The sequence below is a fragment of the Amblyomma mixtum genome, chromosome 10, assembly GCF_055824585.1.
Source record: "Amblyomma mixtum isolate Tamu chromosome 10, ASM5582458v1, whole genome shotgun sequence".
NCBI classification, from domain to species: domain Eukaryota; kingdom Metazoa; phylum Arthropoda; class Arachnida; order Ixodida; family Ixodidae; genus Amblyomma; species Amblyomma mixtum.
The window spans coordinates 21,687,918-21,706,432 of NC_143021.1; the positions used below are offsets into that span (position 1 = coordinate 21,687,918).

General features: G+C 47.6%; 1 protein-coding gene across 1 annotated transcript in view; it reads left to right on the forward strand.

The window, feature by feature from the left end:
* Positions 1-18,515, forward strand: part of LOC149325323 (ATP-binding cassette sub-family C member 1-like) — a 134,739-nt gene that overhangs the window by 59,296 nt on the left and 56,928 nt on the right. The window contains exons 12-18 of the mRNA XM_089565120.1: positions 180-332; positions 1,056-1,140; positions 1,434-1,627; positions 2,195-2,371; positions 3,228-3,395; positions 8,734-8,978; positions 9,854-10,046. Coding sequence (XP_089421246.1) covers positions 180-332; positions 1,056-1,140; positions 1,434-1,627; positions 2,195-2,371; positions 3,228-3,395; positions 8,734-8,978; positions 9,854-10,046 — 1,215 coding nt within the window. The remainder of the gene's footprint in view (positions 1-179; positions 333-1,055; positions 1,141-1,433; positions 1,628-2,194; positions 2,372-3,227; positions 3,396-8,733; positions 8,979-9,853; positions 10,047-18,515) is intronic.

The window sequence follows — 18,515 nt, forward strand, 5'->3', positions numbered from 1 at the left end:
CGCTAAAGAACCCCAATTGGTCGACATTACCGGAGGTCAAATGCTCGGCTTACGGCAAGGTGTTCAGCTCAAGCACGAAAGCCAGGAATTGCGCTTACGAGCATGTGCAATGAAATATTGCTTCACCCTGTTTTTGCACGCCAGGCGCTCACGGTTTCATGAAATTTTGTGTCTCGCAGGTGTCACTTGCTAGCTTCGGCCTGTTCATCGCCATCGACCCGACGAACGTGCTGGATGCCAACAAGGCTTTCGTGTCCCTCTCCCTCTTCAACATCCTGCGTGTCCCCATGGCCTTCCTGCCCACGCTCATCACCTTGACCGCCATGGGGAGTGCACACACAGGCAGATTCATCAGCCAGTGGCTGATATAAGCCCACTAAGCCCATATAAGCCGAAGGGCAAAGAGCTGCTTTTTAAGATCTCCCTAAAAAAACGAAGAATGATGAAGCTGTTTCGCTGTAAATACAAGCGTAGTGGTTGCATGTGGTTGCCAGCAACCCTGAATAATTAGAGGAAGTAGGTGAAAAAGAGAAAGCAGATACTTTTTCGCTCGCTTAACGCGCGGAAATTTCTCTTGGGCTTAATTTGGCTAAGAAAAAACGCGAGAAATAAGCAATGTTCATTGCCTCTAGGCGAACTCATGACCCTCTGCAAAACGGGCATTAACTGCGCCGAGGTGAGGTGGCAGTGGTAGCAGTGAATATCAAATTATTTTGCCTACTACGGATGCCTAGGATATTCACCTGATAAGCCAGCGTCTTGAAGGTCAGGACCACATCGCACTTCTTCGTCGTGTGCGATGAAAGAGTAGATGATTGAAGATTATTTGCGACTTAGTACTGCAACAAAGGTATCGGATTAGCCATCGATGCGATGAACACGACGTAAAAAATAAGGCGGTATACCTGGTATGTAGCCACATTACTGGCGAAGGGTATCAAGAATGGTTTTTCTGTACTATCCCTGTGCAAGTTACTCGAATTATTCAGCCGGCTTTTGTGATTGGAATGAACGTTGAGAACATTTTTCAATAAATAACCAGCCTTTCTTTTCAGTTCTTCGTCTCGTTGGCGCGTATCAACGAGTACCTCCGGTCAGATGAACTGGACCCGAAAGCCGTGCAGCACAACACCGGAGAAGGTTTGTGCGCTTAACTTATTCGTCGTATTAATTGTGCGGTGGTATGGAAAGCGGCCATCGAATTTTCTATTTTCTCATAATCGATGTAATTAAACTGTACCTATAATTCAGTGCGCTTTACTTTTAAGGAAGTAAGTGTTATCTCTAAGATGCTATTCACTCCCTGATCCATGTGCGGTTTAAAATTTTTTCCGCAACATGTCTCACGTGAATGAAGGGGTCGAGCCTCATAAGCAGTCATAGAATTGTGCGCTTGAACCTTTTCTTTTAATCAATGATCGCTCTTGTTGCAGGTGACCCCTTGGTGATGAAGGATGCCAGCTTCGCATGGTCTAAAGACTCTCAAGCCGCTTTAGACGAACTTAACATCACCGTCCCTAAGGGTGCCTTGATGGCCATCGTAGGTTCGGTCGGCTGCGGGAAATCATCCATGCTTTCTGCATTCCTTGGCGACATGGTCAAGCTCAAAGGTTCGGTTAGCATTCATGTAAGTGAGCGCAAACGGTAGTTTTGATCAGCTGTACTTGTTAAGACATCTTGCTTTATTAAACACAATAACCTTATGCATATTGGTTGATTAAAAAAAAGCCGCGTCCACTTGAAGGTATGAGACTCTCATTATTAGCTGATTCATTTTCATGTGATAAATTTTATACGCCGTTCATGCTACACCAGTGAAATTTGTATCGTGTAGAGAACTTTCCGGAAAGTATTTGTTGTCTTGGTTGCGATGGGACTTATGATACTCTCTGCATGCCGAAGAGGCTTCGGCTGGCTAATCCTGTCCCAGTACCAATGCCTTTGAAACTGAGTTGGCAGTGAACCAGCAGCTGTCAATCGCTCTTTTCGGCGTGCAGTGGAGCTCTAAATTTCTAAAGCAGGGTGGGTGTAATGGCCTTGCAGAAGAAGTGGTTATTTTGACTTGCATGAAAAGAAAAACGGTTTGCGTCGCATTGTCGTTGATATAGTGGGTAAATGAGCCATCCGGACAAACGCGTCACTTTTCTGCAGTGTAATGCGGCTAACGAACCCACAACAATTCCTGCGCGCCCAGGGCTCTGTTGCCTACTGTCCACAGCAAGCGTGGATTCAGAACGCCAGCATCAAGAGCAACATCACTTTTGGCCAGCCGTTCGACCGTGAGCGTTACGAGCAGGTGATAGAGGCCTGCGCTCTCAAGCAAGACCTGGACATCCTACCCGGCGGTGACGACACGGAGGTTGGAGAGAAGGTAACATCTCTTGCTTTTCTTGTGTGAAAAACGCGATAAACGTGAAAATACTAAAGGGGCGTCTTCCAAACAGTTATCCTTAGCCTTATACCGGGGAATCGGGTTTTTAGGGGCTCTTTATTCTGTAACTTTTATACAGATGAGGGACGGCGAGCTCCTAGATTTACGGTGCTCATGCGGACTTCGCTTTAATGTCCGCTTTATTAGACTTAGCGTAAACTTTATTATTGGTATGGTACTTGGTTTTATATCGTACTTATTTAGAATGCTCAGTGGAAGTGGGGCTGTCGTGTACGGAAGCTATTTTTCATTTTGGTGGGTAATGTGGGTAGATAATACCAATGGATTATACCAATAAACAATAAGATGGGCACCATTAACTAGCCTATTAGGTATCAGACCAACTGACTACTTCTAGTCTGCGCATTATATTTCTGAGCTTGGGACTATACATAAACTTCTAAAAACATGATACAAGAATGGAAAACAGGGTTTAAAGGCATCTGCTATAACGAAAGTCAATGGTAAACGTGCATATTATCGATTAAGGAAGGTTGAAATAAGTGGCCCATCGCTTGTGAATGGGTTCGCCAATGCTTGTGAATGGGCTTAAGAACGCTTGTGAGTGGGTTTGCCAATGCGTGTTAATGGATTTGCCAACGCGTGGGAATGAGTGTGTGAACACTTAGGACTGTTTTTAGGTCCACTGGGCAAGCATAGTCTCTATACCTTTGCAAAGAGCTAATATTTCTGTATTCACTATCATTCGTGACCATTGGGGTGCAATACAAACCTGGCTGGTGACACTGTGGCAGGACCGAACAGCGAACGGCCATGGAATTCCTCACCTATACAGGGCATTAACCTAAGTGGCGGCCAGAAGCAGCGCATCAGCCTTGCCAGAGCCGTCTACAGTGGCTCGGACATCTACTTCTTCGATGACCGGCTCAGAGCTGTCGACTCGCACGTGGGAAAACACATCTTCGACAAAGTCATCGGTCCCAAGGGACTCCTCAGAAAAAAGGTACGCGGGGGGAGACAGACGCGGTGCATCTTCCAGGTACGAATCTCGCTGGGATGAAGAAGGGTTGCTGTATATAGGCGCGTTTTAGAACTACTGCACATGCCTTTTTGAGTCGGCAAAATGGGAAATATTGCGACAGATTTGACGCAAAAATTCATCAGAAAGCCTAATGTTATAAGAACTACACAAAAGGTCGGCACTATGAACAATGTGGATGTCGCGAATTCGTTTTCCTACCTGGATTTGAGCATGTACCAAACGCAAACGCAACTTCGCTCCTTAGGTGAAAACCGCCATGGTAGCTAAGCGGTTATAGTGCTTGGTTGCTGATCCTATAGACGCGAATTCGATCCCGGTCGCGACGGTGGAATTTCGATGGAGGCGAAACTCTAGAGGTCCCTTTACTCCAGAGGTCCGTTTAGAGGTTGTCAGTGCAGGTTAAAGATCTCCACGTGGTTGAAAGTTCCAGAGCCCTTCAGTACGGCCTTCGTCACAACCAGAGTTCATTTGGGACGTTAAACCCCCATAAACCATAAGCAATCTTTAGGTGAAAGGGAAAACGTTAAAGTTTCCACGGAGATATTTCTTGTTGATCACGCATTATGCCCTCCACATCCCCTTCGCCTGATAACTCACTACAGAAAGGAAAAGTATTTGTTTCGTGTGATGGCTTAATCTCTATCGACCTCACCTTCAAACGATGCTGTAGCGGTTCGGCTGTGGCAGATAGAGCTTGCAGTATCGTACTCTGCCTGTAGCAGCACCCACACAGTTGTCATTGGCACGCATGAAGACCTTGCCATTGCAGGGTATGGTCATCTTTACAATAATAGACAACTGTCCCACTTAAAGCGGGGATTAATAGTCTTAGTTCTTCTCGTGACATCATGTGCATTTCCGCGAGAAGTTTGTCATTTCGGAAGTAACACAAATCTAAACACGGACATAAGGCGACAAAGAAGGATCAGCGCTACTTCCAAGATATTTATATAGCGAAACCCAGACGCGTTTTATGACCATCCGTAAGACTGCAATGACCGCTTGAGCAAAAAAAAAACACATATTGGATTACTAGTCCATACTCAAGTTCTTTTCTTGGGCACTGAATTAACGACGCTGCTCCTAAGTGATGCAATTTTCTGTGCTTCTCTGATTTCTCGTATTAGTTGATTCCGACTGCGTGCGAGGAGTAGTCGCACTTAGGCTAAAAATCGAGCTGAAAAATTTTGCGACCATTGCACGGTCCTATGTTTTTGCCAAGCAGGCCACCCTATGCCCTTGCGTATTCCCGTAGCAGAATGAATTTTCTGGCGCCTTTGCACTCATTAAGTAAATGATGCTCAGACAACCTGTGAAAAGAAAACGATGGCTGTGATTCCTTAAAATTACTGTTCCACACGACGACAAAACACCAAACAGCATACGTAGTGCGAAGGCTACGTTGTGTGTTGCTTCCCACTGGCTTTTGGCAAGAAGTATTTGGGAAAGACGGGGCGCTGTGTCAACCACTGCTCGGGGATGTCAATTAGAGAAATTCAACAGGTGGTTCTCTGGTTATTCTCTGCAGAATTTACCGTGGCTGCAGTGCCGTTACATTGCATGTCACCGGTACTCACCTATAGTGCAGAAATGTGGAGGCAAACGAAAAAGGTTTAGATTAAATTGAGTACAACTCAGCGAGCTATGGAAAGGAAAATGGCAGGAGTAACATTAACAGACCGCAAGGGCTCAGAGTTGGTCACTGGAAGAACACGAGGTAATGATATCCTAGTCAAAATCATAAAGGAAGAAATGGGCTTGGGCAGGGCATGTAATGTGAAGGCAAAATAACAGCTGGTCCTTCAGGTGAACGGAGTAGATTCAAAGAGAAGGCAAGCGCAGCATGGGGTGGCAGAAAGTTAGGTTAGGTGATGAGATTAAGAAGTTTGCGGGGATATGGTTTTCGCAGTTGGCGAAGGAGAGTATTAATTGCAGAGACATGATAATGTGGTTATTTTTAATGAGATATTTTATCCCTTTCAGCCCTGAATTTTTTTTGCTACTTCGGGAATTTTTCTAAAGTGTTATTTTGCTCCACTGCCACCCAAAGAACACACTAATGAAAAAAATTTCTCTAGGGGACCCTTGGTTATAAAAATGGCGCCGTGTCCTATATATAGGACACCAGGGCCTAGTGATTGCAAGAACAAAAAAAAGCAAAGTTTGACGTTACTCTTTATTTCAAGACTTTCACAAAAATTAAAATATTGAGAACATACATGCTGGTTGCCTTGAGGTGCAGCTAATACTGGACGTCGATTATTTCGTGTTAAAATTTTGAAACAGCTGGAATCAGTTCAGTGGGTGAACCTTGATAAACGACGAAGTCGTAGGTAATCCCCGAGGCGGCGCACCGCATGAAAACTTTCACTTCCCACGTATTTGGTTTCGCTTTGATGTATTATGTCTCGCTGTCCTTTGAACGGAATGATTTGCTCATCGCTGCAATGATGCGCCTCGAAAGAGAGGTTTAGGCATCTTTCACGAAATGTGTCCAAATCTGTCCTGACCTTCCAGAAAGGATAATTGGTGGTGTGGTCTTGTTACAAAGCTTATACCCGCATTGCGCGTGCCGTGCTCCCATGGAACACAAACCGACGTTCGGGATAGAAAGAGCGTTTATTCATCCCGATCAGCCAGCTTACATAGCGTGACCGGGCGAGGGTAAGGGGAGGAAGGGTCGAGGGAAAGGGTGAGGAGCATGCGCTTGACGCTCGCCGTTGTGAGGCGCAGCGTTCGCCGTAGTGAAGGCATAGCGTTCGCCGTAGTGAAGTCAGAGCGTTCACAACAGGTCTCCGTTCACGTCTACAATGTGCAAGCAGATTCTAGCCGTGGCTAGCGAAAGACACCCATCGCTAAATGCTGTGAAACCAGCTTTCTGATTTGTTCTTCGTCGTCTCAACGGATTTTCCTTCTTGATAAATAGATTACATGTTTGTTTCCTCGGCAAGAAAAGCAAAAAACACTATTTGGTACCGAGAAAAATACGGATACGTGAACGGGGTCAGTAGACCATCAAGATCATTCTCATTCTCGTCACCAGATTATTGAGGGTGATACGTGGCTGCTAGCTTATTGAAAGCTCTCCTGCACCACGACCTGTCTTCCGGTGTTACTTTGTCAACTTCATCACCGCTGGAGGCAGCGGAGAGCTCAAATGCACGTCCTCCTCAGCGTCTTCAACCTCCGACACGTAACCATCCTTCAGTGCAGCATACATGACATCTGGATCCTCGAGACGCAGATGTCTTAATCGAGACCGATTTGCCGTTGAGTAAGGTCACAGTTTTTGCCTCTGCAATAAAGCAAAAACAAAAATTAGGCATTACCAAAAAAATGTTCCGCACTTGCATGCAACACGCGTCGGTGGTTTATAACCACTGAAGCCTGGTGTCCTATATATAGGACACACATATCGCGGCGTGCTGCGAGAAATGTACTAACCGCACAGAAAATGTTCTGCAACTGTTAAAGCCTTTAGTGTCTTGAAACAACCTGCAAAATTCTAATCGCGAACACGCTCTTAGGTATGGAGTAAAAAAATGGCAAAATAGCACTTACCATTGCAGCCGCCGTCCCCATCTTCCGCCATTTTGTTTGTTTACTCTCGGCGCTACGATGAGGAAGACGAAGGAGAAAGTGATGTCTGTGCTTATAGGGATGCGTTGGGAGTCGCCTTAGTTCTTGTTTCAGATTATTGGGCATTTTAATCATGACTTATAGCCGTTTTGTTCCGTGTCCTTTTTATAGGACACCAGGGCCGAAAGGGTTATGCATGGCTTGCACTGTCTCTTTTTAGAGAACATATTCGATTCGCTGCATTGGGCGGTGAAAGAGAATTACAGGGAGAGAGTAGGGGCCGGGTCCTGTCGTGGAATAGAGGAAAGGGCCACAGCCCAGCCCATTTCGGCACCAAACTGGCGCACGGCGGGGAAGACGACAAGTTGCGTGCTCTCTGTTGAATTTAGGCGGTGTTCGGATGCGACGTTGGGACAGACAGCACTGCACTGGCGCACACTAACTATGATTGTAGAGGCTTGCCTAAATATAATCGTAGAGGAGGCCAAGTTCGCGATATACACTGCTCACAGAGTCGCGCACCAGCGCAGACGGGGCATTCGCACAAGGGATGCTCCACAGTTCCGATGTCAACGGAGTCGGGGCATCGTAAACTGGCTTCGCCCATGAGGCGGTGTCAGCGATCAGGTGTCCGCACGCAACCTATTCTGATACGTAGCAGTATCGACGCTGCATCGCGCCGAAAAATCGATATGGAATGGGCTTGGGGAGCTTGCCGGAAACGATGCGGGCCTTTGCCCTGCAGTGGGAGTAGGCAGGCTGACGATCATAAAGATTATGATGACTTTCTTAAATTTAATACCAATTTCTGTCACAATAAATGTTTTCTTTTTTCCCTGAATTTGGTTTGGTTTATACGGGTTTAACGTCCTAAAGCAACTCAGGCCCTGGCCCTGACGAGGCCCTGGGCCTCGTCAAGCTGACAAAAGCAGCTTTTAGCCCAGGTGTCCCACCAGAATTTTTTTTCTGGAAATAAACTGAAACTGAAACTTAAACTGAAACTGAGCCGTAGTGAAGGGCTCCGGTAATTTCGACCACCTGGGGTTCTTTAACGTGTACTGACATCGCACAGTACACGAACCTCTAGAATTTCGCCTTCATCGAAATTCAGCCGCCGTGGCCGGGATCGAACCCGCGTATCTCGGGTCAGCAGCCGAGTGCTGTAACCACTGAGCCACCGCGGCCGGGTTTCCCAGAATTTAATCAGCTCTGTGATAACGAAAGCTCTTGCTCATATTTTGTTCACTGAGGGCGCTGTTCTTCCATGATTATACGGCTTCACGGTTTTCGTGAAGTTATGTTAATGACAAACCATCTCCTCACAAACTTGTTTCCTGAATTAGAGTGTGTTCTTTGATTCTGCAACGAGATTCCGCTCTTTAACTAGCAATATATTGTTTTGATTTGATTTAGATATGTTCCTCATCGTATGCACACATTTACGCTCGTATCTCGCTACTAGCCCGCATAATACTCTGCGTTCGGTTTATGCGATTACTAGCAGATAGTCCACTGAGGTTTCATCTCGGAATCTTTTTTAATGTTGTCATCATTTCTGGAATGACTATGGACACGATTGATGACCCATCACCAACGTGCCTAACATTGTGTATTATAACAATGCAATTACTAACGGGAGGCTCCCCGTGGTTATACCATGGAACCTCCCGCACTGTGCTCCCCTGGGCTGGAATGAGCAGTGCACATTGTCCTCACGCAGACCCGCATCCTGGTGACCCACCGGCTGGCCGTGCTGCCCCAAGTTGACACTGTGGTCGTGCTGGGCCACGGCAAGATCAGCGACGTGGGCACCTACGACGAGCTGCTGACGCGGGGTGGCGCCTTCTCCGACTTCCTGGTGCAGTTCCTGCAAGAGGGCGAGGAGACCGAGGGTGTCTCAGACGAGGACATGCAACTGTTTGGGGAGATCGTCTCCCTAGTCGGCGCCGCCACCGAGTTAGCCAGGTGCGTGCGCCCATGCGGTGAAAGCATATACTCAATGATCTGAAACAGCGCGGTACTGGTGGTCTGGCTGTGTTTCTATCCTGGGAACAGGTTTTGCAGACTCGTCATTTGCAAAGCTAGCATCGTAGAGATGTCAATTTCTCATACTCACTTGCACACTGAGTGCCGGCGTACAGTCTATGGCATCCTTAAATGCATGCAGATGACTCTCTGTAGCAGGCGTGGGGTAGTCGGGGAAGTAATGGGCGATTTAGCTTGCGCCTAATCACGAATTACTGAGCGCTAGCATGGTCAGCCATGGCCTTGCAAGGTTTATCTGGACTTTCTATTGTTTTGCTTGATATCAATTGGCTTACCTAGGTTGGTATATCACACGATATAAGTTCGCGTGATGTTGCGTAATTTTAGACTTGCACTCAAGTAGAATCGGTCATTCTCTACATTCATACATCCCAGGTTGTCCTCCCACTACTACTGGTGCAGCGGTTAAGCGACGCGCCCTGCGGTGACAGGTGCGGCCATTGGTGGCTTGTGAGATCCAGTTGCTCATACCGAGGAACCTCTCGGGGCTAAATCATTAATTGAACTGCCACCTGCCACGCTGGGCATTTTGCCTACAATCCGGTCGGCAGGTAGTCACAACGTGGCATTGTCACGTGACCTGGATGCCCCGTTTGCCCCCCAGCTGGCTGGCACCCAACTCTTTCAGATAGCGGAGGGATCGGACAGACAACAGTCCAAGTGCACAGTGGGATCGATCCATCGCAGTAATCTAAACGTAACGATTCATTAGTCATTCCGCTTAGCGAATCGAATTGCATTTGCCTAGGATGCGCCGGCCGCCGGAATACCTTGTTAGCGTTTGTACAACGCAGGCAGTACTCCAGGTTGAGTGGGAACGAAAGTGACTCCACGCCGGACACCGAGCGGCGCGCCAGACGGCGCCGCACTTCTTCGACCCGCAGCTCAGGGTCCGTCCAGAGCGAGGGGAAATCTGAGAAGGTGGAGAAGGCGCCGGTGGCTGCCGGGGCCAAGTTGACCGAGGAGGAAAGCGCCCAAGTGGGCTCGGTGAGTTTCGACGCCCCCATTGCGGCGAGTTCCATCCAGCGAAGGGTCATTGGCTGGCGCCGATTTATTTATTGATTATTCACAACCGCGCACGAAACACGGACAAAAGGGGGAGAATCGAAAACACAAGCGCTGACTTCAACTGAAATTTATTACGGGGAGAGAAGAGTATATATACCTGTTCGAAAAAAGAAACAAACACAAACGGAACCGTCATACAAGGCGTGAGCTAATAAGCACGTGTTCAACCAAAAAAAACAAAAAATAAACTCTGGCCAGAGGAAGATAACACTGGACGCGTCCTTAATCGTGCTATGAATCAAGATGGGCACCCTTCAGGAAATCGCGTCCAGTGCTATCTTTCTTTGGCCAGAGCTTGTTTTTTGTTTTTGTTTTTGTTGTTGCACGCTTGCTTATAACCTCATGCCTTGTATGACGGTTCCGTTAGCGTTTTTTTGTTTTTGCGAACATGTATATACACTGTTTTCTTCCCGTAATAAATTTCAGTCGAAGTCAGCGCTTGTGTTGTCGATTCTCCCCCTTTTGTCCGTGTTTCGTGCGCTGTTGTGAAATATGAATAAGTACCAACTCCCCCAACTTTCTTCACTCACCGATATATTTAACCTCGCAGACAGTCGTTAGATGGCGCTGTTCCTGTGTATGCTCCCGCAGGAAGCAGAGTTGCTCGAAGGTCCGCCATCATGTTCCAAGCTGTGCGCGAAAGTGACTTCTCGCGCGTACAGGGGCTGCGTTTATGAGCTCGCTGTGTAGAGCGCATGGGCTTTTTTTTTCGTTTAATTGCGTACAAATTGCACACGATGGCAAGTTTCTAAACGTAACGCTCAAAACTAATCTGATTCGCCGAGGATGTGCATACAGCATGAAAAAAAATCGCCAAAGGTTAACAGCAAATCGTAATCATGGCGAACTGACGAAGAAAGCCGGGAAACGGCCTGCGAGTTTTTTTTTTTTCATTTCCGAACAAGTAATTTCACAATAACAAGCAGTCTCGTTTTACAGTCACTCCAAGAATGGTCTCAAAATAATTTATTAAACATAAACACTGCAAAAACGAAAGCTTTGCTTTTCAGGCCTCGTAACAAGCTGACAAATCTGCCACAACTCAATTTAAAGATCGGTCAATCACTTATCGAAACGGTCCCAGCGGTTAAGGTATAAGTGTTATTTTAATGAGAATCTGAGCTGGAATGATCATGTCGACATGGTGACGAACAAGCTGTCAAAGGTTGTCGGTATTTTGTTTCGATTTAGGTATTTCATGCCGAAGAGTATTAAGGAGATCTTGTATAGCGCGCTGTTTTCTTCTGTTGTAAATTATTGCTTTTTAGTGTGGGGTACCACGTCTTACACAAATATTAACCACTTGTATCTCCTTCAAAAGAAAGCTGTGCGAAATGTTATGAATGCTCCTCGGCTAGGACATACTGAACTATTTTCGTTGATCTTCGAATCACCCTCCTACCACAGCTGCATGAAACTTTACTTCTACGCCGTTATAAATCCAGTGTAAATAAAAATAATTGCCCCATGGTAAAGCTGTAAGGTCTACAATGCAAAGAGCAAAAGTACTCTACTCGAGCGACACCCAAATGGTATGTACCTAGGATGAGAACAAATTACGGCTTTCAAATGCTGTGAGCTACACCCTCCCGCATCAATTAAATAAGGAGTTCGAATCGATGTACAGCTAATGCCAAATCTGTTATTTATTTTAGTTTGTTTGTTTGTTTGTTTGTTTGTTCTTCGAAAGTGCTGTGATGTTGTGTACCACTGCCAACCTCTGTGGGGTGCGTCGGCCTCGTCAAGCCTTTCACTGGCTTTTGTCGACACACCCAACATCGACATGATGTTAAATAAACATGATTCTGATTCTGATTCTGAGATAAGACAGCGACGGTCCCGTCCTGTCTTCCTGCGTGCTCGTCCTAAGAACAAAAAAGAGTATAGCGATTAATTACTTTTTTCACAACTAGCACCGCCGCGTGTTGTGAGGGAGTTATGCGCGGAAAATACGAAAATGCATCTTTCTAGAACCACATTAAAAAAAAACTCTCCAAGCTTGTTGCACGCAAGCAGACTAAAGCAACGCCAATGCATTGAACAGGATATTCGAATATATTCGCATATTCGAGTTCCTTTCCGGGCGCGCTTATCGCGGCCCATTCTCAAAAGCCACTTCAGTCGCCGACGCGCTTCAGCGGCCGACCTTCCACATGGCACTGAGTAAAACGCTTTGCCGTTTCCAGAGCGGTTGCTGCAGTTTGGCGCACTGCACAAAGTCATAGCCGACGACTGCGTCCGTCACTACCACTGCAGAACACCAAATCTGACGCCGCAGGTGTGCACGGAAAATGTATGAAATGTAGCCGACAGCGCGGGCTCACCTGAGGCGTCGAGCTGACGACAAGGGTTCGCTCGGCACTGCGCCTGTGAAGTCAGCTTCTCCGCGGAGTGTTGAGTGTTGACGCCACGAAAATCGTGTGATCGCCTCTCGGCGAAGGGCATTCGGAGCGGCCAGGGAAAACAGATGCGTAACTCTGCTCCCGGCGGGAGGATATAAACGAACGCTATGCTATACGTGACCTCTAACTGTCAAGTAGGAGCTTAAGTTCCGTGCGAATGCACTGCTGTGCTGCTTTGACATCTATTCCTGCCTATCGACAAAGTTCAGTAGCGCCGTGCAAACGTCAGTTGTAATTACTGTCCTCGTAATACGTGTGCCGGAACCACAAAATCAACTTCATTACATTCATAAACATCACTTCAAGATGTCGTCGATGACATCTTTTCTTATAAGCAAAAAGTTGTGCCCATCACTTTGCCTAACAATTCATTGCAAGATTCCTTGAGGCCCTTCAGCACTTAAGCTCGAATTGCGACTGGCGTTTCCCAGTGCCATGAAGAGCAGGCGTGTGCAGTTCCTTTCCTCTGGTGTTCCGCACCTACCCCCCCCCCCCCCCCCCCGTCTAAGTTGCAAAACTTCGCCTCCTTGCCCTGCGTAAACAGGAAACCTCGATTTTTTCTACAACAATAATATTCTAACCACATCTTTTTTTTTCTGAAACAATAGTTTGGTTTATTGGCGTTTAACGTCCCAAAGCAACTCAGGCCATGAGGGACGCCGTAGTGAAGGGCTCCGGAAATTTCGACCACCTGGGGTTCTTTAACGTGCAAGGAGATCGCCATAAGAAACACCACCAGAAACACGGCAGCCGGAGCGGACAGAATCGACAACGCCTTAATCCGCAACCTGAGCGACGATCTCATAAAAGAGCTTGTCACCTTTCTTAACAAACATTGGGAGGCGGAGACGGTTCCCGAAGATTGGAAACACGCCGAAGTAATAATGATACCTAAACCTGGTAAAAAGCTACAAATTGAAAACCTCAGGCCTATATCACTCACGTCGTGCCTTGGCAAGCTTTACGAACGGGTTGTAACTTTCAGACTGCAAAATTACATGGAAGACAACGACTGTGTACCACATACCATGTTCGGCTTCAGGGCGAAGCTCTCGACGCAGGACGTTCTCCTCCAAATACAAGATGTCCTGCGAAACGTACCTCGGACGGGAGAAAATGTCATAATGGCCCTGGACATCAAGGGGGCATTCGATAACGTCAGCCACGAAGCGATCCTTACGGGCCTAGACAACCTGGATTGCGGACGCAGAATCCACGGCTTCGTCAAAGCCTTCCTGTCCGATAGAACTGCCACCATCGGCATAGGAGACCTTCGATCGGAAAAAATTCGCACTCCAAACAAAGGAACACCCCAAGGGTCAGTTATCTCACCCCTACTCTTCAACATAGCTATGATAGGCCTAGCTCGAAAACTAGAGAACATCGAAGGCATCAGGCATGCAATGTATGCTGACGATATAACAGTCTGGACAAACACGGGCTGTCTCGGAGAGAAGGAACAAAGGCTACAGCAAGCGGCCTCTTGTGTAGAGCAATACCTCGCAGAAAGAGGACTCGCATGCTCGACCGAGAAATCGGAACTGCTGAGAGTCTGGAGAGGCAAGCAAAACCGGACCGTCCCAACCAACGAGGACCTAAAACTCAACGTCTACCTAGATGGGACGCCCATACCCGAAAAGACAACAATAAGAATTTTGGGCATGTGGGTTCAATCCAACCAGCGCAGTACTCACACTTTTACCCTACTAAAAGCAACAACGCTACAAGTCGCACGCATGATCACCCGCATCACCAACAGGCGACATGGCATGCGTGAAGAAGACACACTAAAACTAGTCAGAAGCCTAGTAGTTAGTCGAATCACGTACAGCCTACCCTACCAGTGCCTCAACAAAAATGAAATACAACAAGCGGATGCCCTGCTACGCAAAGCGTATAAGACAGCGCTCCGACTACCACGCAACACGTCTACAGAAAAACTCATGGCCCTGGGATTACACAACACCTTTGAGGAGCTACGAGAGGCGCAGCATGAGTCGCAAAAACTCAGGCTGTTGCAAACAACGACAGGAAGAGCGCTCCTGCAGAGGCTCGGATACCGCGAGCAGATGCGAGAAATGTCGAGGACGGCAACGATCCCCGACGAGCTTCGCAAGACCCTCAAGGTAGCGCCAATACCAAAAAACATGGATCCCAACCTCCATCGAGGCAGAAGAGAAGCGAGGGCCGAATTCATCGAGAAAACATACGCTCCTCAAGCCACGACCATGTATACAGACGCGTCTTGGAGAGGAGGAGGTACCAAAATCGCTGTAGCGGCGGTGGTCGATTCGTCTTTACGCGAAATGACCAGCGCGTCTCTCCGAGGCTGCACAGCTGCAGAGTCCGAGGAAGTAGCCGTTGCTCTAGCGGTGGCGGAGGGCTATAGAACCGGGCGGTCACTAACAATACTTACGGACTCTCAAACAGCCTGCCGAAATTACATGAATGGCAGGATAGGTCGTCACGCGCTCCGTATACTCCTCGCAGCGAGTGACAGAATTAAAAACCGGGAAGAAGAAAACGACAAGATCCTACACAAAATTGTGTGGGTACCGGGGCACACGGGGGTTGCAGGGAACCGAGAGGCCGACAGGATAGCTCGAGGATACATTACTTTCCGAGCTTCCGACGAGACCGCGGAACTCGCGCCAGCACCCAGGGAATACTCGGCCATACTACAAAACTATAGAGGCAGAAGAATGCGATATCCCCCACCGCACAAATCTCTCAGCAGAGAGGAAGCTGTCACTTGGAGACAATTACAAACAGGCTCTTTCCCAAACCTACATATACTAAACAAAATGCACCCTACGATATACACGAACAAATGTCCCTGGTGCGACGAAAAACCTACACTATACCACATCACATGGGCCTGCCAAAACATAGACGTGGTCCCCAAAATACAAAACCCGAGTGCGGAGCAGTGGGAGACTCTGCTGTCCAGCGACCGCTGCGAAGACCAACAAGGTCTGGTACAGCGAGCTCAACGGGCGGCAGTGGCCAGCGGAGCCCTGGACTGAGGGCAACCGACCACTGGTTAGAGGCGGACGACTTCGACAGAGAAGGCTCCTGGGGGTAGAACCAAGACGTCTCTGAAGAAGCCCCCAAACCGCAGAAGAACCATTACTGTAAATAAAGTTTTCCCTTCCTTTCCCTTCCTTCTACAACAATAATATTCTAACCACATCTTTTTTTTCTGAAACAATAGTTTGGTTTATTGGCGTTTAACGTCCCAAAGCAACTCAGGCCATGAGGGACGCCGTAGTGAAGGGCTCCGGAAATTTCGACCACCTGGGGTTCTTTAACGTGCAAGGAGATCGCACAGCACAGGGGCCCCTAGAATTATTCTAACCGCATCTAAATTTCAGGCAGTTTTGTGGTTACAGCGCGCGTGCACTTAACGTGTTTAATTTGGGCGCCTGAAGATAGTCGACTGCATTTAAAAGACGCTGTTTCCACCTGAGCGAAGATTTCGCTTAGCGGTCATGTCATTATGGTTCTTGTACCAACCTGCGCGCGCATTATTGTCCTATGTCCTCTCCTGATATCAAGCACATTTGTATACATTGCATAAAACAGCGCGAAAACAGAAAGGCGGAAAGGGCACACGATAAACGCATTCGTATACCATCGGGAAGCGAGACGATCTCGCAAGCTTGAAGTCTCTTACACGTTGCTACGTTCTTGAATTCCGCAATTCGGTTTATACCTTCACAGACCTTGTCTGGTGGTATCCCCTGTGTACCAGCTTTTGCGCTGAACCGGACACTACAGAACACTATCTGCAGTCCAGTCGCCGCTTTCCTCTGTACTTCTAGATCGGCTTCCACAAACCCAGTTTCTACTATTAGGCTTGCGTTTTTCTACTAGGGTTGCTTTCATTCAGGCTTAAATTTGGCCACGGCTGCAAGAGTGCCTATTCCGTCATACAAAACGTTTATAAAATCAAGAAGGCTCATTAACTAAAATTTTTCTCTCAATATTTTAGTGCGCTAGAATTTGTAGTGGCCATTCCCCGCGTTTAGCAGTTGTACGTTTATATATTTGTATAAAACGTGCTTTGTGGCAGGCTGCGCAGCTCCGCACCTGGAAGGTTGTGATGACTTCAAAGGGTCACGTGACCCAGGTGGCTGGTGGGCGATAATACAAAATGACCACACAGTGGTAGCGCGCCTAATTTAGATTGGGGCTAACTGTGCAAAACGGCCATCACTTATTACATCACATTCTCGATATTCATTCTTTCTCATTTCCTGCAATATTTCTGTTTACGATAAGTGAACGCTCTGCTTTCAAAATATGATTGCGATAAGTTTGTGAGTATTACAATGTCGCCAGAGGCTCTCAGCCAATATCCCAAAGGGGATGTGCGCCATCTTCCACTTGAGCGTGACGGCTCTGCCAGCCAATGTGGTCGACCTCTGTCCACTGAATGAATGAATGAATGAATGAATGAATGAATGAATGAATGAATGAATGAATGAATGAATGAATGAATGAATGAAAAAGAGAAAAAAAATTACCGACGATTACGTTACTTCCTAATGCGAAATTTGAGCGCAGCAAATAATCTGTTTCACCTTTTCGATAGATTGAGGCAAAGAAATCGAGCAACACATGTATGCGCTATCACAATTTTTTTTTTTTCACACGTATTCGCAATTTCGGCTCGGGCGGTGCACATATACAGATCCGCCGCCACCGGTCTGGCTCTCTGATTGCCACCGCACAGGGGTTGCATTGGAGGAGGAGCGAAGAAAGGAATTAAGTTCGAGCCGGCGCTTTGACAACCGGAGACTCGCAGGAAGAGGGGGGAGGGGGGCGGCGTGTACACCCAGCGGCAAACGATGGGGGCAGAAGCGCGCGCAGCAAGCGGACAACACGATAAAGGGAGGAGGGAAGAGATAGCAGCAACTGACTGATGCCGTTGACGCCGATAGCGCTGGGGGGATGAAAGGGGGGCGGAGCTGGTTACGAGGCCGACGACAACGCCGACGCCGACGACGACGCGAAACCCAGGAACGGACGCCAAAGAGCTGCGCTCTAAAACTTTATTGTTACAAAGGTTCTCTCAGCGTAAGTGGAGCCCCCAGTCCAGGGCCCCAGTGGCCTTTGCAGTCTTCCGAGTCCGGTCGATCAGCTTGAGCTGCTCTTCAGGCTTCGAGCTGAACAGAATAAGTCAGCACTGGTAGTCGTGTGTGTTAAGAAGTAGGCGTGCCCTCCAAGAAATGGCCGGAGGTAATAACGATCATCTTCACATCTTCGCACCTTATAGGGCCGCATGTTTTTGTCAGAGTGAGGCCAACGCTTACGTGTGCCTCGCGGAGGGAAATATGATATTCAAGTCTTCAGTACCGAGAAACCTCGGCGAACTGCTTCGAGCGATTTTAGGAGATGAACGAGCCTAAACTCTGGCCAAAAATGCCCCTTGTATGGACTCATTACTGTGAATTTGCCGCTAGACAGCTGTAGGGGTTCGTATTGAAGATGCATTATATTGCTGACAAATAAATTGCTATTATTCACACACGATCTGTGCGCTTCATCTACCGCATCACCTCAGCTCATTTGCATCACATTATTCGCGCACTTAAGTCTTCTCGCGTTCGCTTTAACCGCAGGCAAAACGACCCAAACGCCGTTTCAAACAAGTTGCGCCTTCACTGACAGAATTTTCTTCCCCACACTGCAATCTGCATCGAATTGTTCGCGCACGGATAAAGCAAGGATTGCTAGCCTGTCCATGCCGTTCTTCACAACCGTACGGGACTTCAGGCTCGCCAGGCGTAAGTTCCTCTAAGGAAGTAACCAGATTTGAAATCTTCGCACACAAAATTTTCCAAGAGAAGGCAAGCGTAGCAGGGGGCGGCATAATGGGTTGACCAAGACAAGGTTGATGAACTAGAAAACAGGAGCCGGAGGAATAACTTGATTGTGTTAGGAATAAAAGAGGAGAGCGATGAAACTGCTGAATCTCTCA